Source organism: Sphaerodactylus townsendi, linkage group LG01 (genome assembly GCF_021028975.2).
Source record: "Sphaerodactylus townsendi isolate TG3544 linkage group LG01, MPM_Stown_v2.3, whole genome shotgun sequence".
Taxonomy (NCBI): Eukaryota; Metazoa; Chordata; class Lepidosauria; order Squamata; family Sphaerodactylidae; genus Sphaerodactylus; species Sphaerodactylus townsendi.
The window spans coordinates 146,259,346-146,283,567 of NC_059425.1; the positions used below are offsets into that span (position 1 = coordinate 146,259,346).

Sequence of the window (24,222 nt, forward strand, 5' to 3'; positions counted from 1 at the left end):
GGACGCCTCATGACAAGGACATGCATCTTTGATTATCCCACCCTGCCGGAGTACTCCGTTAACATAATGGAATCTGTAGAACTCCTGAACATCACACCTCACTAAGCTGTTTTTTGGAAGCCCCTGATACTGTGCTCTTGAGAAAACATTTCTCCAAACAATTGCCTCTTTCCTGCATTTCCCCCACCTCTCAGATATGAGCAGGCTGGTTACATATATCTTAATAGCAGCAACAATCTGTTATTTTAAGCCCAAGGGCATGCTAAGTTCATGAACAATGGACTCCACCCAAACACAGGATTTGCATTCACTAATGCTGCTGCTGCTGCAGGGGATGAAAATGTAAATCACTCCCTGGACTGATAAACCCCACCCCGCAATACAATACTATCAACCACATCTTTGTTCATGAAGAGTTTTAAGGGTAAGGAGAGTTTTAAGGGTAAGGACTTACCGGGCGCCTTTAGTATGCCTTTAGTATGACTTTTAGTATGACTACCGCTGTTTTAACACAATTTAATATGTTTTTAGTATGTTTTAATGATGGAGCCTTATGGGTTATTGTTATCTTATTCATTGTTGCTCCCGACTTTGTTATATTAGTTATGTTGTACACCGCCCAGAGCCCCTGGGGATGGGGCGGTATAAAAATTTAAATAATAAATAAAATAAAATAAATAAACTTAGCATGCCCTTGGGGTTTGCTTTTGGTGTTTTTAAGTACTGGTAGCCAAGATTTGTTACTTCTCAGAGTCTCTTCTTTCCTGTTGAAGTTGTCTTGGTGTTTGTGAATTTCAATGGCCTACCTGTGCAGTCTGACATAGTAACCTTCTGAATTGTCCAGAATTTCAATGTTTTCAAATAAAATGTTATGTCCCATTTTCTTTAAGACAGGTTCTGCAGCTGCAGATTTTTCAGGATGGTTAAGCCAACAGTGTCTTTCATGCTCCTTAATACGAGTCTGAATGCTGCATTTTGTGGTTCCTATGTAGACCTTTTCACAGCTGCAGGGTATGCGATAGACTCCTGTAGAAGTGAGGGGGTCTCTCTTGTCCATTGCTGGAGGCGTAGTTAGCATTCTGCTGTTTCGTATTTTCCTGGTAGGTTTGAAAATGGTTTGTAGGTTATGTTTCTTCATCAGTTTCCTTATTTGATCAGTGATTCCCTTGATGTACAGTAGAAATATTTTTCCTGTGGTGGGCTGTTTCTCCTCAGTCCTCTGGGTTTCTCTTGGTTTTAAAGCTCTTCTGATTTCTGTTGTGGAGTAGCCATTAGCCTGCAGAGCCCAGTCTAGAAGATTGATTTTATCAGGGAAGAGGTAAGGTTCACAAATTCTTTTTGCATGATCTGTCAGAGTTTTGATTATCCTCCTTTTCTGTTGTGGATGGTGGTTGGAGTTTTTAACGCAGATACTGGTCTATGTGAGTTGGTTTTCTGTATACTGTGTGGCCTAGTTTTATTTATTTATTTATTTATTTATTTATTTATTTATTTATTTATTTATTTATTTATTTATTTATTTATTTATTAAACTTGGTATACCGCCCTATCCCCGAAGGGCTCAGGGCGGTGAACAACATAAAATCATACAGAAAGCATAAAATTTTTTAAAACAAATATATTCTAAAATGGGGCCCACGAGACCTGTATATACTACTCACCACTACTTCCAGAAAAAAAATGAGGGAGGATGGAGTCCCCAATGATGTTAGGGGACCCACTGCCAGCAGGGGGGGGGGAGGACGGGGGGGCATTATCAGTGGCTGGGACTCTCGGCAAAGCGCCCGCAGATGGAACAATTAGGTCTTACATGGACCCTGCGGAATTCTCCAAAGGTCCCTTGGAGACCCGGATAGCTGGTGGTAGTGTGTTCCACCAGGCCGGTGCCAGAGCCATAAAGGCCCTGGCCCGTGTGGAGGCCAGCCGCGTCATAGTTGATGGTTGGGTCTGTGAATACAGAATATTCTGAGTTCAGAATATTAAAGTTTTGTGTCTGTCAGAATGGTTGGATATAACATAATTTGTAAATGCTATAGCTACAGTTTCTGCATATTTTAAAATAGGTAATGCGCTGAATTCAATTTGTACATCGTTCCAGTTCATAAGTGGGAGACTTCTGGTACTACACTTAGTTCAGATTTGTGCATTCCAGTTGAACAAGTGGGAACCCACAAGAACTTGCATGGCTTTTTTCTTTTTCCTCACTATTTTCTCTTTTTCTTCCTTGAAAGCACCCATAGCCACTTCCTCTTTCATGCTTCCTCTTCTTCCTATCCATCAGCCAGCCTTCTTTTATCTTCCACCCTTCAGTAGTCCCAGCACTCTGTTATCCAGCTTTCACAGGTTGTGAACTTATTTCTAAGGAATCTCCACCAGCTGCTAAGAGTGTAACAGCGCACAACTATTTCAAAATAGCAATTGGGAAAATAACTCAGCTTGGCAATGCGAGAGAGAGCCAGAGGGCTGGAGTGATGAGGATCTTTTGTGGAGATGAAACTTGGCCATTGAAATGTATATCTGCATATGAGAATTCACAAAAGACTCAATTTGTAGAAGTTTAAAGTATTTTTTATATAAGTTTTGGTTATGCAAACAATAATCCACACAGTAAGACGATCAAGGCAGCATACACATAGTTCCTATGGGATAGGCAACACAGAGGAGGAGGAAGATAGGTGGGATGGATAGCCTTGTGAGGAGTTGTGGGGAAGCGGGGATCTATGTTACCTAAATTCAGCTGAAGAAGATCTTGTAGAAGGCAAGGATTCAAATGACCAGCATCTGAATCTAGGCAAAGGACTATATTGTGTCTCAATCTAACTAGACCGAGAGAGGTGCTGGCTAGTATTGAGCACTGAGCTTAAGGTATGTGGCCCTTTTATAGGGTGGATCGCTGGTTTGGCGGGAACTTCAAGCTTAGGTTTCGTTTTACTTTGAATTTTTATGCTGGACTTGCTGGCTTGAGCTAATCAAAAGCTCATCTATTGTTCTAAGTACCCAGGACAATGGAGTCAATTGCTCTTTATAGATTTCACAATCAGGAAGCACAAGAAATGGGCTTTATGCAGAGTAACTCTTTGGAGCCTCCACCTAGGTTATTTAAATTTGGCTGAGGCATCAGATTAGGACAGGATTGATTGGTTTTAAGGAAGTTGTATCAATAGGTTGAGGAAATGCAGGGAGAAAGCAATGGTTTGGAGAAAGGTTTTCTCAAAAGCATAGTGTCAGGGAGCTTCCAAAAGCAGCATAGCGAGGTGTGGTGTTCAAGAGATGTGCAGATTCCATTTTGTCAATGAAGTATTCTGGTAGGGTAAGATAATCAAAGAAGCATGTCCTTGTTATGAGACGTCCAGATAATTGCCTGGAGTAACTCATAGATTAACTTTCTGAAAACAGACTGTTTTGCCTTAGGCTTGCTCTTGGCTGGGACACTCTGCTATCCACCCATACAAACAAGGAAACTGGCATTTTGCAGCACATAGTATGAGAAATAATATGAACGTCAATATTTTATAAGGCAGGGTATACAGGGCAGGGTTACAACTCTTTATCCAGGAAAACTATGATCTTGTGTGGTTCCTGTAGCCATGGTGGGCCCAGATACCCTGCTGCCAGCTGGAATAGATAGTAATATCCTTGGTGGACTGATAGTCTTGTTCAGTATAAATCAGCTTCAAGTGTCCATGTGTGTTTGTAAACATTGAAGCAAAGCAAAACAAAACAAAACTGCAGCTTGGAGAATTATGTGGACTACACCAGACAAAAATCTGTTAAAACAAGTGAAAATGCCTTCCAAATGCACACAAACAGCTTATGAGCCAACCCAATATAATGTTACCTGGCCTGGGCCCCCAATTTTCTTTTGAAGCTTGTCAGGGCTGTGGGGGGAGGGAGGGGGATTCAGTGCCACACCAACGTGCTACACTGCTTATGACATGAAACCTGAAGTGAGATCATTGTGGCACTCTGATATTCGCCCTAAACTGTATGGTTTCGCTCTATGGTTGGCACAGGACCCAACATCTTGTCTTTGTCTGCCACTAGGGTACCATATAAAGCCTGGCAACCCTGGTTACATGTGACTTGCAATTCTCCTTAAAAATTATTATGTATTCACATAATTGGACATAACTATAACTTGTATGGAAATGAAAGATGACCTCCATTTTTGATGGCAGATTTGTGAAAAAATAGTCTTTCATTTGAGTAAATATTGTGAAACTATTTCAGATTTTTGTTCAGTTTGCCTCCTGCTTTCTCCAGTGTTATATCTATAAAATTATTTTGATGATCCTTCCTATGTAGGATAACACAGCAGAGATTAATAATTTCTCTGATTTACTCTCACTGGATATTTTATAGAAACATATTTTAAATTAAAAGTTTTTAAAAAACAGTATTTGAAGAGTTCAGTCTACCAACTGCTTTGACATAAATTAAGATGAATCACAGTAAGATAGTACTACAGCCCAATTAAGCCAACATACTTCACACAAAGCAAATTTAATCCCATTAAAACTCAGAACGATATCAGTTGAATTCCATATTTTAGCAGAATTGTAAATCACGCTGGATGTTCAAATAATATTTCCAATTAAAGCAACACTTAAACTGATGTTTTATATGTTGGAAGCCACCCTTAGCCCATGAGGGAAGGGCGGCATATAAATTTAACAACAACCTTTTTTTTCCAGTGCATTTGTAAATAATGGTTTTGAGTTTTTTCAGTTGGTAGAAGTACAGTAGGAATCATTAGGAATCACTTGGGTTTTTCAGTTGGTACAATTGCAGTAGGAATAACTATGAGGTTAAAGTTCAGTTGCTCTACTTTTACAATGAAATGAAATTAGAAGTCATTTTCTGTAGTTCATGCTGATTGAAATTTTAATGGATGAAACATGGTTGACAGTCACAGTGCAAAAACCTTGTGGCAATGCATTTACATCCCTTCTGTTAAAAACTAGAAATGACAAAAGGGATGTGCTAGCATTTTCACAAATCTCTATGATTTCACCATTATGCTTTTTTATGAAACACTAGAATGTCCCAGCATCACTCCCATTTTTAGTGGAAGTGATGTAAGCATCTCAGTTTGAAACTGGCATGGATTCATTATGCTCCTATTTCTTTCCACTGGTGCCCAAGGGTCCACTGGGCAACAGGAGTATATGCCAGAATGTCTCCCACTATAGGCTGGCATCCTCACACAATGTATGATGTTATGCTCCTTTATCCTTAATTTTCTACAAAAGACTGATGCACTGACAATGCCATCCTTAGCAAAGTTGAAGGACTTAGAAGGGTGAAACCCTGCTTAGGATAGCAGTGTTTGAAAGACAGAATTTTAGCAGGACAATAAAACTAGAGACATTACATTCCATGGTAACTTGTGCAGAACAGTTTAGCAACAATAAAATCTCATTTGAAGGCTTTCCTTTCCTTTCATTTCCAATTCATTTAAAACATGTTGAGGCAGGAAATAAAATGTTCCCTCCACGGAGTTCCTCACTGTTTTCACCCCCAAAATGTTTCATTCTACAGCCTCAAAACATTTTAAATGAAACACCTTACAAAACGATTCTCTGGCTGAAACATTTTGAAAACGCTTTCAGTTGCTATGTGATCTATTGACTATGTTTCCCAAGCTTCTTTGTTTCCCTGAACTTCCTCCTCAGCACCATTTTCTGAGCAGACTCAGTTTCCCCTTGCCTGTTTAAAGTGTGAATTTTGATATGAGGACTCAATTTCTGTATTGTTTTGGTGAAGAATAGTGTGAGATATGTCTGGCTGGCTAGCTCTAGCTTTGGAAATATCTGAAGATTTTGGGGGTGGAGGCTGGAGATGGTAGAGTTTGTGAAGGTGAGGGACCTCTGAGACACATAATGCTCTGGACTCTACCGTCCAAGGCAGCCATTTTCTCCAGGGGAACTAATCTCTGTCCTGGAAACCAGTTGTAATTCTGGAAAACCTCCAGCCACCACCTGGAGGTTGGTAACTCTACATCTCTCATCATCCTTAATCAAACGAGGTTATCTCCAATTGTTTTAAATATTTGTGTTTATTTTTATTTACTTGGTATTTTAAATGAATTGTTTTCATTATTAACAGTGGAACTGAATAATATCCACATTTTAAAAGATAATTTTGGTGAGGCTTGAGGTTTATAATTTGGTAAGTTTAGGTAAGGTCAATCAACAAAAAAATGACTAGTATTAATATGTTTATAAAATATTTATTTATATGTATTGCCAAAGGCTTTCATGGCTGGAATCAACACACAGCCAGGAAAACTGACAGCAGTCTATTCATTTATATTTCAAATTGCTAATAGTTCTGGAAAAGGAATGGGGTAGGGAATATTAAACATCCTCTGCTGATCATTGCCTGATCTGGCCTTTCTCCTGATATTTATGAGTAGTATTCAATAGCATCCTAAATAATAAGTGTCAGGGTAATTATTATTATTAGTAAACCGTCAACAAAAAGTTTAACTACATACTTTGAACTGTTTTTTATAAAGCAGTTGTAATCACCATGTTATTACATGAAAAGTAGTTAGAGGTTTAATGACTTGTATTTAATAGCTTCCCATCACTGGCACCTCCTTTGAAGACAAGAAGTCATGGATGACTACAGATGCCAATCAGCAGTTTCTAAAGTGTGCATTGAACTATTTTATCTGAACTGGCACTGATTATTTACATGAAGCAAAATATGGAGGCACATAAGAAGAGGAGAAACGTGAGGCTCTAAAGAACAGGGCAACATGGAGATCGTGAAGAAAACCTGCCATGCTCATAATGATTAACTCATGACTTTGAGATGAAGGGCAAGGTTTGGATTCAGAGTAGAAACACAGAGTAGAAACACAGAGATAGACACACTAGAGTGATTTTTGCCCCTTGGCTTGATGTGGCACAGTATTGTGGATGGGGCAGCCATGATTAATGGGGCATGCTTTATTGCAGGAATACTGAAGCTACTACTATTCTTATGTAAGTATGGCGTTCTTATTATGAAATATTTCCCTTTTTAGTTCTTATACTTTTTTTGTCCTGTGATTGAAGTTGTTATACTTTATGAGCAACATGATTTCATCTTCAATAGAAAAAGAAACATGCTGCAGTGTGTGCTTGCTGTCTGATTACATCATGACTGCGAAGAGCTGGCAAAGTATCTTTATTCATGTATATCTGTACCCTTTCACAGCAGGAGAAGAACAGACTTAGCAGTTTTCATTAACACTCCACCTTGATTCCTTATGGTTTTCTGGAAGGCTACCTTAGAGAGCGAGGGAGAATGAACCGTTTCCATAATATCAGCACCTTTGCTGCCAAATAATGCAGCTGCTTTTTTCTAGCTCAGGGGTAGGGAACCTGCGGCTCTCCAGATGTTCAGGAACTACAATTCCCATCAGCCTCTGTCAGCATGGCCAATTGGCCAAGCGCTGGTGACAGTAAGCTGATGGGAATCTTGTAGTTCCTGAATTTTATCTGGAGAACCCTCGCAGGTCTGTTCCTACCCCCCCACGTAGCTGATCAAAATGGTAGACCATTATCTGAGTGAGTGTGGCAAAAAGGAAAACAACTGGACACTGTCCCAAGGAGTGTCCAAACCAACCTGACATGCTGCTCCCACCACAACCTCTCAGCTTCAACTATTTAAAGCTGTTCCAGTATGTTTTACCTTAAGTCTGATAATAGAAAACCTTTCCTATCAGTCATTATTACTAAATGCAGCCTCCATGTTTAAAGGCAGGTGAATCTGAACATTAGATGTGGGGGACAATTGACAATAAACACTATTATTGCCTTGATGCTTTGCATGCAGCGTTCTCAGAAGCATTTGACTGACCATTGTGAGAAACAGAATGTTTCAACAGAAGATGGAAACAAATGAATTGCCCAAGGCCAGAAACTGTGTACAGGGCAGAGACTGGGTGTGGCCCTCCCCTTAAAATTTATTCCACTAATTGCTATTTCTGGCTTAATATTTGCTGCAGTGTCATGGTATGCACAGCTCTGAACTGCCCCCTCTCCTGACTTTTCAGTTTTGCAGAAATGGAATGAAAAATAAACACAGAAAGCCTCACAAAGCATTATTGTTCACCAAAAGCATAATCACCGTATAAAATTGACTACCATAAGAAGTGGTGATACTTAATAGTTTAGATGCTTTCAAAAAACAAGTAGACAATTTGTTGAACCTCAGGCTACACTCTACTCCTGAATGCTGAATGTTGAGGGAAACACAGGATGACCTTCAGTTTGTTATCTTGGCTGTGAACTTTTGTCAATTTCCAGATTAATCTCCCTCTCAGGTTTTCTCCATGTATCAAATTCAGTGAAATATAGAGTGATAGGATGCTGAGACTATGGCATGATCCCTGCTGTGAAGAGAAACTTTCACAAGACTTTGCTTGAACCTGTTGACAGGAATACAGGACTGCAGGGGTGGAGGGGAGATATCCTTATTAGCTACATAAAGTAAAAGGTGTAGGCTATGTCCTCCTGATCGTGGAGCCCTCCCATACATGTAACACCACACACAGAGAAGATTTGAAGGAGAAAAGACATATGAGTTAGAGTACTTTCGCTGGATAAAGAATGGGGGGGATTCATCTGGGCAATAGCATTCCTGTATCCAGCACTTGAGTGACCAACTGTTGTTATTTACTGTATGAGGCCAACAAACAGGAAAAAGAGCCACTGTTGCCTCCTAGCACTATGCAGAGGTTTACCAACCTGGACTCGAGGTTCTCACTTGACCAGCAGGCAGTGATGGAATTCTCCTTTGTGGCTATATCTAATGTTCTTGTTAAGCCTTCTATGTGCTAGTGGTGATCACTGTGTCCACTGGCAGTGAATTCTGTAATGTAATTAATCATGAGTAAATGATGGCTACATGTACGTTTCCAAACAAAGCAGATAGTAAGTCTAAGGTCCATTTCAGTTTACAAAATGGAAGAGGGAGAGAAGCTGAAGACTGTTCACACAAGCCACAGTCATGATCAGAATATGGTCTCCTTGTGCCTGGAACTCCCAGTGTAAATGTAATATTAAGTCTTTATGACAACCAAAGGGATATTGTCAGAGCAGTAGAGAAAAGGTGCCCAGTGGCTTGATTCCATCTAGTTATCTGACTCACTGATCCAGGGATAGGGAACCTGCGGCTCTCCAGATGTTCAGGAACTACAATTCCCATCAGCCTCTGTCAGCATGGCCAATTGGCCATGCTGGTAGGGGCTGATGGGTCTCTTCCTGAATTTATCCCTATTTCGGCTGGGCCCTACCCCTGCTGATCAGTTCTCCTGAGGCAGGATACAGCACACAGTCCTTCACTTCCAACCATGATATCATGGGAGGATGCCTCATATGCTGTTCTTGAGGAAAGGCAAGACCACAGAGAGGTGTGTGTGTGTGTGTGTGTGTGTGTGTGTGTGTGTGAATTACAATAATCAGTGTTTACTTTTATTTAATGATTATTTTCATTTGTGCTTTGTACCCCTGAGGTATCATTTGCAACAAACATGAGAATCAGTTACGATAGGGCAAATTCTAAAAAGAGAAAAGGAAGGTGGGAGGAAAAAATTAAACTAAACCCAGAGATGGGAATTTTCAAAAGAAAAATGGAAACAAGTAGCTATCTATAAAGCTAACTATGACAACACTTAGAGCAGTAGTTCAGTAATATTACCGCCTGAATGATGGAATTCATAACTGGGGTCATTAGCTGTTGTGATAAAAATACTCAGTGAAAACGTTCACAACAGATACCATGCTTTCAAAGACACAGCCTTCACCTCTTAATAATCAAAGTACTTAAATGAATTTCATAACTATATTGAAACCAAGTATACAGTGAAGAAAGTGTACAGTGAAGAAAGTGACGCTTATGGAAAAAGGAGAAAAATCTGTTCATTCGTCAAGAGATTAAAATCAGTGGCATGCTGTTCCTACACAATTGAAGAAAACTTGTGTGAGAGCAATGCTTAGTGGCTTGCTCCACAGGAGGTTGGGCAGATGCTTCTTAAATACATGACAGGAGAGTACTGGAAATATTCAACTTTAGATACATAGAAATAAACTTTGTCTTTGAGACTATGTGAAAATAAAAATGACGTTTTCCTTTCCAGAAGGAAAAATAACAGTTAAGGGTGGGGGGGTCATCCTTTGTTATTTACAGTAGTTAATTTGCTGTTAAGGACAAAAGAGAAATCTGTAAATCTAGTGGGAAGCTATGCCATTTCAAATGAAATTAAACTGGTAAGGAGTGTGCATGCTACTCCACTTACAGAGACAACTGGGCAGACCCAGAAAACTAGATTATAGTTGTATTCTGCCATCCATTCTGTGTTAGCATTCATATACAGTTGGCTGTATTCAGTGGGACCATCATAAGTAAGTGTGCACATTTATTTGGCATATTTTTTAACCTACTCTTCACCGAAGGAGCTCTAGGCTACATCACAATTCTGCTTTCCTCTATGTTATCTCACCATAACTCCATGCCTTATCCTGAGAGGTGATTAATGGCCCAAGGTCACCAATGAGATTCATTGCAAGCAAGAATTTGGTCTTAGGTCTCCTCGACCAGGCGTTGTCTGTGATTCTGACCACTGCAGTGCACTTGCTTACAAAGCACAGGAATTTAATTTTTCTGTACCTATACCTGGTACCTATATCTGTAAACTCAGAAGCTAAGGACTGATGTGGAATAAAAACTAGAAGTTTACACCTTGATTGGCCAGGCAGTGACTTTTAAAAGAGAGATAGCAAGATGGATAAGTCAGTCTATTACAGGCCAAGAGTAATTCAGTAACTGAATAACTCCTTGGCCCATTAAAATGAGTTATTTCCTCCACCTGCTTTTAGGAAAAAATTTTTTCAGAATTTGGGTTTTGTTTGTTCATTTTTGGCAATATTTGTCTGACACTGTGAACGTCTGACACTGTGAACGTAAATCATTTCTCAGCTCTCTCTGAACTTGTGATTTATCAAGCTAAAATACAGTTCACCAACCTCGTATGTGTGCAGATACTTTGAAGCCCACCACCCACCTCAGTCAGTAGAAACACAACATTAATTGATCTCTAGGGGCCCCACCAATACCTTGCTAGTGGACTTCACTTAGGCCGTTTCCGCATGGCCAGGATGCGCCCCCACGCCACCAAGAGTTCTGGCGGCGTGGGGGCGGAAGCCCGTTCGCATGCAAGCATGCGAATGGGCGAAGCGGAGGCCGGCAGACGGCAGGCGGCTCCGCACGGAGCCGCCTCTTCTCCCTTCTGCGCCCCACTCACGGTGTCCTCGTGCATTAGCCTGCTGGGCGTCGTAGCCCCATCATGCTGCCCTCCGACCCCTGGAGGTGGGAGGACAGTGTGGGCGGGGCTGCAACGCCCAGCAAGCGTTATTCAAATTACCGATGAGTGAAGCGCAGAAGGGAGACTGCTTCTTCCAGTAGCGGTTACGCGCAGCGTATCCCGAGAAGGCGCTTCCTCCCCAACAACTGTACTTTAAAGGGGTTGTTGTTTAGAAGCGGCCTGAGGCAGCCACAGAGGAAGGAAGCGGAGTCAGGTCGCCGCTGCTGCATTGCAGCAGTGGCGCCTGTGCGAACGGCGGCCTGGGGGCGGCGTTTTAAGCTGGGCGATGGATTAATGGGCGATCTTGAAGCGGCCTTGGATTAGTAAAGCAACACCATGGGGAAGGGACTACGGCTAAGTGACAGAGTGTTTGCTTGTATGCAAAAAGTATTTGATTCAACATGAGGCTTCGTTAATTAATGCTTCTTATTTAGGTGGTGTTGGATTCCCCCCCCCCCCCGTCACACAATCAGACTATTCCATACTGAATTAGATGGAACAATGGTCTGCCTGCAAAGCCTCTGGTTGGGATAGAACTGTCCCAGACTGCCTTTGCAATATTTTTAAGCAGAGCAAATTGTTCTCCATTTTCCCCACCCCTTTTACTGATAATCAGATATGACTTTGCCTTTCATTAGCATGTATTAGGTCCTGTCGAGTGTAATAAGTACTCTTATTGTTCTTTTCCTAGAGAGAAGAAATAGGGGGAAATTAACTCTCTGTGAGTCTTTAAAATATAAAGTTGTATTTTTTTACATGAGAGGTGAGACATTTTTTTATTTCTCAGCAACAAATATTTACATAGTTAAATAGGATGTGTGTTATGCCAGAGTGGTAAGACATACACTTTCTGAGTACTTTAGGATTAGAAATGCCCTGAAAGGTAAAATAATTCTTCCATTTTGGGTCCTTCTCAGCAATACATAGCAAGTGCTAAAGAAGGTTTATTCATAACTGTTGTTTTTCTTTGCTTCAGAGCTCCTTATGGGCTCCATTGAAAACAGTTCCGGATATTAACCACACTTTATTGTGGTACAGCATGCTACATTAGAGGGCATTTCAACTTTGTGAGGAAAAACATGACCATATTTCTCTGCAAGTCATGCCGTACATACTGCTCTGACAGAATAAAACATAGGTTCTTTGTAACTCTGGGTTCATTGTGTGGAACCAAAGGTGAGGAGTATTATATCTGAACAGTACTGCATCTAGAAACGCGATGACTAAAAATCATTCTAATGATTTTATTTCAGCCATTTGAGCTGGAATGGCTCTGGGTAAACTAAGCTGTAAAGAAAAAGGCTATTCTGAAAGCAGCCAAGATGTGTAAGTCATAAATAAAACAAAAAATAGGGCATGTGTGGCAGTGATTTGTACAGACATCTGAAAAGGAAAGCCACAAAATCTATCATCTGTTCCAATGGTTTTGAGTAACTGTGAAATATGCCTTTTCACCCCCCATTTATGAATGTTAAAAAGACTGAAGACTTGTTTGCATTCTGCAGTGACCCAAGGTTCAGCAGTATTTTTCACGAGATCTTTGCTCTGAAGCCATATGCCCTTTCATTTCATCTTTCAAAGGAAATGTATCAAAGCAAACCAAATGTGTTTGCATCTTTCCCCTCTGCAGTTTCTGATGTGTGTCATCCTCTAATACCTCCTTACAATTGTAACTGACTAAGGATATAGGCTAGCCACGTAGTCATCAATCCATTAGACTAATTGAAAAGCATTTTGATTTATTATTACATGTTCCCAATTCAGTGGACTGCAGATTGAAAAATATTATTTTTTAATGCAAGGTATTTGAAAAAAACAGTACAGGTAGCATGCATCGCCTAAAAATATCAGCCCTGCCTTTTATGACTCAGGAACTGCCTTTGCCCCCACCCTTCCCCCCAAAAAATGAGCTTTGGCATGCATAGGCCAGAAAAAAAATGTCTGACAGATGAAGGCTCCTGAATGCTTAGAGTCAGAGTTAGATTAACCATGAATGCTGGAACACGTTTGGCCTCCCAGTAGGCAGGTTGCTCATACCAAGGGTTGGGTATTAGTGGGGTTTAGATCAGTTTAATAAATAACATTCCCAGAAAAACTTATTTAATGTGAGTGGTAGAATCGTCACCTTGGGGATGTTGGGATAAAATATCTCTTCTTTTTCACAGAGGAGGGAATAGACAGAAGATAGAATAGAATCTTGTTATCTATATCCAAGGCAAGATTTCAATTTACATTTGCCTGTGGCCTTAAACTGTCAGTCCAAGAAAAGCTGGATACAAGGAACAATATCAATACAAAACTCCATTACAGTTGTAGACAAGTATAAATCACAAAATAGATATTAGAAAGCATAACTAATCATCTGATATCATGAAAGCACAAGTTTCAGACAAAATAATCAAAATTCTATTTAAAACACAGTAAAATATTTATACTTCTTAAGAAATTGTAAAATTTAAAATGTTTCATTGTCATTATCAAGGATCCTTGTTTTATTTTAATCACGGCGCAAAAATTAGTCACTTGCCTCGAAGTATAAGGATTTTAATCTGTTAGTAATTTTTCAAAACGTACCTGTTCCGAGCAGCCAGTAAATATGTCTAATAAAGGAGAAAAACCTACTATAATAAAGGGAATTTTTAAAAAAAAATCCATGTTCCATTGTTTCCACCTCTCCCAATGTACATGAGCAAAGTCTCTCTAAATTTGGGATCTTTTGATATTTGCCTTTGACTACAGATGAGGGCTGAGCCACACACGTAGCCAAAGTAAAAGCTCTTTTAATTGACTGGCCATCAAATTGCAAAAGATAAGGAGCCAGTGCAATAATATACCTAGATTTCATAGGCAATCTAAAGCACTGTGACTTAATTAAACCGTGCTGTCAGTCTACATCAGGGGTAGGGAACCTGCGGCTCTCCAGATGTTCAGGAACTACAATTCCCATCAGCCCCTACCAGCATGGCCAATTGGCCATGCTGACGAAGCGACTGATAGGGTGTAATTATGAATTACAGGCTATCTGAAACCTGAGACCTATTATCTTCTATCCTCTGTGTAACTGTTTCGCCTGTTAATAATCTAGCTCCTGAACAGCACTAGGTGAAAGACCCACTTTTCCTAAATTATCACTCACCAGAAAATTAACTTAGGCTGAAGGATTCTTGGAGTAAGCACTGGAATAGCCCCCCTTTGGTTCAGATGTATCTTAAGGCATTGATAAACAGATAAAAGAAAGATCCTTGCCTCTTTTTGTATGGGACCTGTCTCAAGTCAAATGAAGGTATTAGATATTCAGTAAAGAACCTGTAAGATGGCACAGAGAAATTTAGACCGCACATTCTCCAGTGGAGCTAGGCAGGAGCTAGAGGGCCCTAAGTAGATACACATAAAGTAGTTGAGTCAAGATTTTAAATTGATATAGCTTTAAGGCCGCTGGCACATGAATACCTCCCTTAGAATGAAAAAAAACCAGTTTAAGATAGACCCTTTCCCTACTTACCGTTTGCGGCACACGACTCTCAGCGCGCGTGATTTCTGCCACGGGGTTGTGTTCCCCACTGCCCCGCGCAGAGCACGGGGCAGTCAGAAGGTGCCATTTCTTCAGCGCCAGAAATGACGTGCACTGAGGGGACGTGAGAGCGGCAGAGTCGGGGCGGCTGCGTTGTAATGGCCCGCCGGACTCGCTGGAGCATTTATGGATTTATGCTATTTGGGGAGAGTAGCGCGCAGCAAACGGTAAGTGGAGAAAGGGCCATAGACTACATAGGAGAAGGATGCCATCTCTCCCTGAATAGCTTAGATACCCTCTCACTGGAGCCAGCATGGTGTAGTGGTTGAGGGTGGCAGACTCTAATCTGGAGAACCAGGTTTGATTCACCACTTCTCCAGATGAAGCCTGTTGGGTGACCCTGGGCCAGTCACAGTTTCATCTGAACTCTCAGCCCCACCTACCTCACAAGGTACTTGTTGTATGGAGAGTAAGGGAAGGTGATTGTAAGCTGCTTTGACACTCCTTAAGATAGAGAAGAGTGGGGAAGAAAACTCACTCTTTTTCACTTTTGCTCAGCTCAGTCATAATGTCAAAATGTAGTTTATTTTAACTGTATGTATGACCAAGGTATAGTCTTGATAGTGGCTTCAGAGTTAACATCAAGTAGGTTTGATAAATTAGTAAAAGCTAAAATTTATTTGTGAAGTATGTAAAAATGTCTCATCTGAAAAATAACTAATGCCCTTGAACAGTTATGAATTAATCACATTTTCTTCCTAATTTGTACAGTCTGCCAACACGGTTACACTTAAACAGAGTAAAGCACAAAACATAAGTAATGGTAGAATACATATGATTAATTGTTTCAAGAGTCTCTGGAAATGTAACACATTTTGAGTGACAAGTGGCTTTCCATTAAGATAAATACAAAACTAAATTATAATTAATGCTCCAGAATGCCAGTGTAAAATCTCTGAAATAAATACATACAATAGAAAAAATATACACACTAAATCATTTTTCACAGTTATGAATTCACTATGAGCTGCAGTTTACATCAAGAGCTGCAATTCACTATGAGCTGCAATTTACATCAAAAGTACAGTGTTCCTAAAATTTGCAGGTTTTAGTTGTGTGGTAACTATAGCCTTACAGTATGCATTCCCTCTATATCAGTGGTTCTCAACCTTCCTAATGCCGCAACCCTTTAATAAAGCTCCTCATGTTGTGGTGACCCCCAACCCTAACATGTATCCATTTTACAGATGGAGAACACTGATGCAGAGAGTCTTAGGCGACCCCTGTGAAAGGGTCGTTCGACCCCCCCAAAGGGGTCCCATCCTCGAGGTTGAGAACCACTGCTCTATATGAAACTCATAACCTGTTGTCTTTGCGAGTCTTCTTGTAATAAGCCTGCTGCATTCTGTGCTCAGTCTTCTAACTAATAAAATCTCCCTGATTTAGAAAATCACAAGAGAAACTTCCTTCTGTGTGAAATTGTCAGTGGTATGAGTAATTCTTTATACCAAGATCATGAAATAATATGTGTACAGTTTATGAAATAATATGTGTACAGTACTGAGCTGCCTTCAGACTGAGATGAAAGAATCAAAAGTCTTTTATGATGAGTTAGGTGAAAGAGGCACAGAATCATAGCGAGTCAGTAATATGAACTGGATGATCAGATTGCTGATTTGATGAATTAGAAAGAAAGTTTGTTCATTTTGTGAATGTTGCATAAGTGCTGCAGTTCAGCTCCATATCATGTGTCTGGATTATTACAAAGTTCTTTTTTATTCCAGATAATATTCTGTTCAAGCCAGTGAAGTCTTACTTAAAGTATATCAAGAAAACAATTTATCTATGTCACACTACTGTACAAAGCAGGTACTTCAGACTTTGAAAATGGTTGGTGGTTGCCAGGGGTGTACCTAGAGAAAATGGCGTCCAGAGCAAGCACTGAAATTGCGCCCCCTGGATGCCATTTTCTGTAGCCATACCCCGACAAAATTGCTGCCCACTTCAATGGGGGCCCCTCTTACCTGGCCACTTTAAAGATGCACCCCACTGAGCTCTTCCTGCATCTCTACTGGCAGGGGCTGTGGGAGTCACTGGCTGGAGCCTTCCAGGCCTGACCTGGAGGGCACAGCTCTTGAGCATTGAGCAGGTGGTGGCAATATAGACACCTCAAGGCAGAGATGCTCAGCAGTGCCACCTGCATCCTGCTTGTTGCAGCAGGACTGCTGCCCTTCGGGTGCACCAGCTGTTGGGCACCAAAAGGACCAGTAGCTAGGATGACAAGGGTGGCGCTGCTTGCCTTGGCCTGGCCTGTAAGGGGGAGGAAGTGGGTGGCCAAAATGCAGCTGTGATGTGACTGAGGCTAATGAGGCCTGAATAAAATGTCCTCTTCCACCACCACCCCCATGGTATGCCTCTATGGTTGCTACCACAAAATGGTTGCCATGAGGAGGAGCAAGGCCAATCATGAAACGGCCAACATATGAACTGGGACCAATCACAAACATTAGGAGGTTCCAAGTGTCACAATGAATGTAGATGTTTCTGAATGGATAATACCTCTTGTGCTCTTCTAAAACATGTTCTATTTCCACTGAGGTAGAGGGAAACCAGGGTCAATTCCCCACGAGGAAAATCATCTTGGGATTGGACCGGGACCATAAAGTACAGTACCTTTTGATCCTGGTCTGTCCCTCCCCACAGCAGCCGAGGTCTGGAGTTGAAACCAGGATCAGAGCCCGGGATCAGCTCCACGGCTCATTTGCTCCTTGTTCCCAATTGGCTGTTGCTTTAGGGAGGGAACATGAATGGATGTTCCCTGTTGTTTTGGTTTTTTCCCCATAACGGCTACGTAGCTACATCTTCACAAAGCAAGAATACCACACAAACGTATGCCTATTAGTTGCATGGTCGTAGTTTCGTATGCAAGGAGAAAAATTTTTAAAAGGCGCATTCCTGCCCACCTTGAGTCTCCCATTCTGTGCATGCCCAGGCCACTGTGCTGTGATTGGCTGAAAGCATGACCTCGGGTTCCCCACAATACCGTGCTCATCCTGGGATCGCCAGAAAAGATGTACCTTCCTGGCAGTTTCTGAAAATCCCTGGATGAGGGGGGTATCACAGGGCAGGGCTGGAACTGACCCGAATTTGACAAAGGAGCCGTGGGGAGTTCTCCATTGTCCCAGGAAACCTACCGAGGCTATCCCAGGATGAATTCCCCCGTGGGGAATTGCCCCAGGACTGGCTGTTTGCATTCAGAAAGAAGGAAACTGACATCAGGAAACTCAATGTTGGGCACCGTGGTGCCTGTGGGCTTCAAACTGATGATTACAGGGTTAAAGAAGCTGACTCATCTCCAGGAGTGATATGTGCTCATATTCAGAGAATGTTAGCGGAAAGCAAATTAGCATGCTTGGGGAGGGATGCTCATTCTTTATCCAGGGATCAACCAGTGCCTTAATGCAGCCCATACTGTGGTGACTGATGGATAGCACCTAGATGCTGGAGAGACTGGTGTTGGCAGGAAGGTTGCATCGTCAAAATAGTAAGAGAAAGCAGTGGACTGTACTTTGCTCAACCTTTTCGTCCTTGATGCCATATCCAGAGAGCTCTTTTAATAACAAGTCCCTGGGTTGAGAAGGCCTGGAACCACAGAGAATTAGTCTCTACTCATTTCTGTCATTTGGCATCTGTAGTTAAAAGTTGTTGTTGCTGTCAAAGGTGGAATGAAATGTGTTAAAACCTGTGAGCTTTTTTCTCCCTTCCTTTTTAAGCCTGGAAACAAAGTACATGACTTCAAAAGAAATTCAAACCTCAGTGTCATGTACTGAAGATGACTCAGTTAAATTCAGGCTAAGAGCAGTCTTTTATTCTTTTTTATGTCTACCATGCATAGTGGAGTACTAAATGTAGGAATGAAATGTTTGAAATGCTATTTTTTTAACAAGTCTGGTGAAATTACTTTCCACTGTGCTTTTAAAAGTGATGTCTGAAAAGTTTGCAATGACACAATTCCAGTTCTGTATAGTTCTTCCTATGAAATGAAAATACACTGTGTCCCAGTTCATAAAACAGTTAAAGCAGCACAACTCTTAACAGTTATATAGCTATTCAACTAAAAACAGTTAATTTTTAAAATTAGTCAATCAAAATAAGAGTCAGTTAAAATAGGACCCAGTTAAAAAAGAAAGCCCAATTAAGATGAGGCCAGCTCAGCGGCTCATAAGATACTTGAAATACTTATGATAGAGCACAGCTTGCTGAATAAGGCAGATAAGATATGGTTATATAACTATGCAATTAAAAACAGTCAGTTAAGAAAATAAAAATGTCTTAATGAGCCTACATGCCAGGAATAATACTCTAACCTTGAAGGAGAAATAACTCACACGGCTAACCTGACACCCAGCAAGAGCCCAGCATTTCTTTATGTCAATTATAAAATAATAACCATTGTTTCAAGTAAAAATACTGAAAAGCTAGGCAATGTGAAAAAATGGTTTGAAAAATCTAGGAGAAGCCCTGGACAACTTGACTATTTACCTTTTCCCTCCAAAAGATCTAAGTGCAGTCAGTAGTGCTTCAGCAGAAGAGAGAGAACACCATGAAGTAGGAAATAGTGCCTTGGTGTTTGGGGTGGGGGTGGAGGATGGTTGGAGGGGGAGGAAGTGTCGATGGATGAATTCAAAATTCTACGTATATATTTTGGTGGGACAGAATATAGTACTGTATGTACTAGGTAGTATACATTAATTAAAGCTAAGTCGAGAGCTTTCGTTTTTACGAAGCTGGGAGAACTTATTGACTCGTGTATAAGTCGAGGGTGGGAAATGCAGCAGCCAGCGGCACAGAGCAGGGCGCCACCGCCATTCCCCTTCTGCCACAGAAGGCTGCCACCTTTTCCCTGCGGCAATGCAATTGGTTTAAAAGGTTCCCTGCACAGAGGGGGTTCCCTGCACAGAGCAGGGCGCCGCCTCCATTCCCCCTCTGCCCCGGGGAGAAGGCAGCCACCTTTTCCCTGCGGCAATGCAATTGGTTTAAAAGGTTACAATTCTGCTTAGTACTGCACTGGACAGCCAAGTCAATCTTCCTCTTAGATTTGAGATACTGTCCAAGTTAGGAACTGAGAGGGTTTCAATAGGATTATCTCAGAAGCTGGCATTAATTTAAATAGAGTAATGACTGTACTTTCTCAGTTAGGCAATCATGCAAGCATGTCAACTAAAATCACTCTAGATTACTGTATTTTGCCTTAAATTTCCTATTTAAAGAAGACTCAAAAGCTGGAAAAGGAGTTAGTGTTCAGTTTGGGCCTTCAAGATTGACAATCTAATATCTGAGTAATTGCTTCTTACATTAAATATCTTTCTTCACACTTGTCACCTTACCGTTTAAAGTTGTCTAATAATTCGTTCATTCTAGTATTTTCATAACTTCATGGTCTGGAAAGAAGATGCATCTATGGATAAACTTGACAACTGCAGTTGACATTTATCATCTAAATAGTTTCCTGTTGTGTAATAAGACGACTGGCCAGAAAATGAAAAGTCTGTCACTGACTGTACAAGTCAGGGGACAACCTCCCTCTTCTCTGAAAGATGAGAACAGTGGTGCTCAAATTTTGGCAACCTGAGCACCTAAACTTCAATTACAGATTTTTCACACTTCCCTTCTTCCTTTGCCAACATGCTCTCCAAATTTAAAGAGTGACCAGCACATGGAATAAAACGCAGAAACAATGGAATTAAAAAATACAGTCAATTAATATAAACACAATCCCTCCTTCCAGCAATCGGTATAAGAAATCCTCATACCTAGAATATTAATATGCAGTTTATAACAAGGTTGGAGTCCTTCTGGGGGGAACTAACTGCAGCTTCAGGTAATCTGAAAAGACTGTTCCTTTTCTTCTTGGAATATCTTTTTAGCTGCCCTAGTGGACTCAGGGTTACACAAGGAAATTAACTGAAAGGTTATTTAGAGATGGCAGTGTGTTATGACAGCAAGTGTAAGAAAGGTCTATGACAGTGTCAAAAATATTATACATGTTGGCTGGAGGCCCTCTAGATTTTGAGGCCCTAGGCTTCAACCTGTCAAGACTATAGATAAATCTGGCCCTGGAAGGGTAGGTGGACAGCAGGGGATATGCATAGTCAGTAGCAGTGCGTCCTGCCATTAACACTGGACCCTGGCATCTGCCTCACCTTAAGCATGCTGATGTTGTTCCTGTGGCATAAAACACAGAAATTAACTTGGGGGAATTTGCCTCCATCAAAGAATCCTCATTCCTCAACTGTTCCACATATTGGTTTTTACCTGTTATGAGTTATTGAATGCATAGGATCTCTGCCTGGTAAAACAACAACAACCGGTAAGCCTATGTTCTGTTTGTCATCTTTCTGCTGTTAAAAAATACCCGCCTACCCAAGAGATCTTCAATATGTAACCCATATGTGTTCTTTATTGCTGTTTTATAGATTTTAGCTACATTCAGTATGAAGGAGATTCCTATGTGGAATTTGATGGCTTTCAGTTACATCCACAAAACAACATCCATTTAGAATTCCATACCACTGGCCTCCATGGAGTTATTTTCTATATTGAGCAGAATCCAACAACCATTGGACAAAGCTTTATTCAACTTTCTGTCAAGAATGGAATCTTACAGGTAATATTTTAACATTTTCTGCTATGATACTGTTTAGACTCCTATTCTAAACAGTTTATTTTTCTCATCAGGTGTCACTGTGTTCTGTTAAGTGCTTAGAACCTTGGTAATTAAAAAAAGAAATCTACACAGTTTGTTGTTTCTTCTTGCCAAGATAATACCAAAGGAACTTGTTTTACTGTTATACTTCTGATGGCGTAGCAGTAGTTACCAAGGTATGTGGGTGATATATGTCTAGGATTCCTGGACTGCTGTTCAAAGTCTTCATTTATATGTTTGAACATTGCCCACAATTAGAAGTTTGTCTTAGTAAAACAATGTTTCGTGGCAATTATAACAATTCAGAGATAACAAGAAAAGTTGTACAGAATATTTTGTTAAAATTGGCTTAATTACGAACAGATGTAAAAGGCTAGAGGAATGGCAAGTAGTCTTTCTTGCAAACCTTGTTTTGTTACAGAAAAGGCTGCCAAATTGTATATTCTGTAAGAAATGTTAACCTTTTCAACAGCTGGCAAAATCTATTTGACTATAGATTATTTCTTAGGTTGCGTAAATATCAACATATGAGAAAGAATAACAAGAGGACCCCAAGAGTGACATGTAGTATTCCCACAGACACTGAAGATTTTCAGCTATCACTTGCCACAGTAGCCTCCCTACCCCTCCCTCCAAAATGGATGTAGATGGATGGGAGAAAAAGAGTTAGTTTTTATACACTTTTCTCTACCTTAAGGAGTCTCAAAGCAACTTACAATTGTCTTCCCTTTCTCTATCACCCCCCCCCCCTAAATACAACAGGCACCTTGTGAGGCAAGTGGGGCTGAGAGAGTTCTGAGAGAACTGTGACTAGTCCAAGGTCACACAGAAGGCTTCATGTGGAGGAATGGGGAATCAAACCTGGTTTTCCAGAGTGTAGTCTGACATTTTTACCACTACACCATGGTAGCTGTTTTAGACCTAGCATATTTTAGAGTCTGTTCAGAAAATATGTTGTTAAATTGTTTACGACATAATTTTGTTCTCCAATTTTCTTCTTACACCGATGATAAAGATCCAGAGTTTCATAAGCATAACAACATACCCTACCTGTGCCACAGAGAAAAACACACCTAACTATGACATGCCTCTGAAGATGCCAGCCATTGATGTAAGCAAAATGTTAGGAGCAAACCCTACCAGACCATGGCCATACAGTCCAGAAAACCCACAACAGCCAGCTGAGTCTGATGGGGCTGTGTGGCTGTGGTCTGGTAGTTTTTGCTCCTAACACTTTGCCTGCATCTATGGCTGGCATTTTCAACAACTTACCTTTTTCTTTCTGTGAAAAGTGAAGTATTATGTACATGCATTTGGTGTTGCATATACAGAATGGTATTGCTCTCATAGGTGACAAGCAAGTGAAGGCCATACACTCAAAGAAACTCTGGACCATTGTCATGAGAACCATGAGTTTGATCCCTGATACCAAAAAAACCAGAGGAGCCTCTTACATAAGCAGAAAGCTCTTTGCACCAGAGGAAGAAGCTGCTGTTAACTGAATCTGTGTGCAGGATTCAACCCTGTGTCCCCACTTTTCCATAATTCACTTAGCTTTATTCACACATTTAAAAATGTGTCTTCTTGAACTTCTGCAACTACAATGCATTGTCTGCTCCTTTTTTCTTTTATTCAGTACCAGTTTGCATGTAACAGTGGAGGAGAAGCTAGAAATGTCAGCACCGATGTTCGAGTGAATAACGGAATGAAATACAGGGTGCACATTTGGTGAGTTGTATTTTTCTATACATGGTATTTAAATCTGTCTCAGTCTGCAAATGAATGGGAAGCTTCCTCTAGTCTGAAGATGCAGACCTGACACAGATAACAGCAATCTATATATATAAAAAGCTAACTGTGTATTTGTTAGTGATAGTATAACTCAGTAACTGCTGGGCCAATTCCTCTGAAAATTCCCAGCCACTGTAGTCAGCCAGGTGAGAGTGTTTTTAGATGTTCACATACCTGAAATTTCACACCTGGCCCAGGTAAAATACCTTTTTCCTGGCGCTCCATGGTGAAGGACATGCAGCTGCCTGTGTGTAACTGTCACCCTTAAAATGTTCGTACTCTTAGAATGTTCACTCAGATGGCCAGATATGAGCAGTGAAAACAGTACATAGGCAATAACTCGACTGGAAGTGAAACACATACACATACATACACACGCGGGAGAGGGAAGGGAGGGAGGGGGAGGCGGGGCATGTTAGGGAAGAGAAGTGAGGGAGGGGAGAGAGTGAGGGGTGGCATGCAATGGAGGGGAGGAAGGGGGCCCAGCATCTGGATATGACCCACCCACCCTAGCGGAGGGAGAGGGAAGGGTCAGCGTCTGTTCCTTTCCCATTTCACCACAATAACCCACAGCAACTTGTGACTGGGTACCGCTAGTATGGTTTTTAATTGTTTTAACATGTGGGTTTATCATGTAGGTTTTAAATGGTTAGCTGCCTTGGTAGCCCTCATGAGGGCAGAAAGGCAGGATAAATTTTGTAAATAAAATAAATAATAGCAACATAGCAACAGACTTATTCCTAGGCTAAAAGGAAGCCAGTTAAGGGACAATTCTTTAAAAGAAACAAAATATAATCTCAGTTCTTGTAAGCAGGGTCAGATTGCTAAGGCTTGCTAAGGCCCTAAACTAAATCC

The 24,222-nt window shown here is 40.9% G+C and overlaps 1 protein-coding gene across 1 annotated transcript in view; it reads left to right on the forward strand.

Moving 5' to 3' along the window:
• The window catches only part of LOC125437847 (protein eyes shut homolog), a 63,007-nt gene extending 39,663 nt beyond the window's left edge, over positions 1 to 23,344 (forward strand). Inside the window, exons 2-3 of the mRNA XM_048505866.1 lie at positions 21,347 to 21,537; positions 23,213 to 23,344. Coding sequence (XP_048361823.1) covers positions 21,347 to 21,537; positions 23,213 to 23,308 — 287 coding nt within the window. The 3' untranslated portion in view covers positions 23,309 to 23,344. The remainder of the gene's footprint in view (positions 1 to 21,346; positions 21,538 to 23,212) is intronic.
• Positions 23,345 to 24,222: the final 878 nt, after the last annotated feature.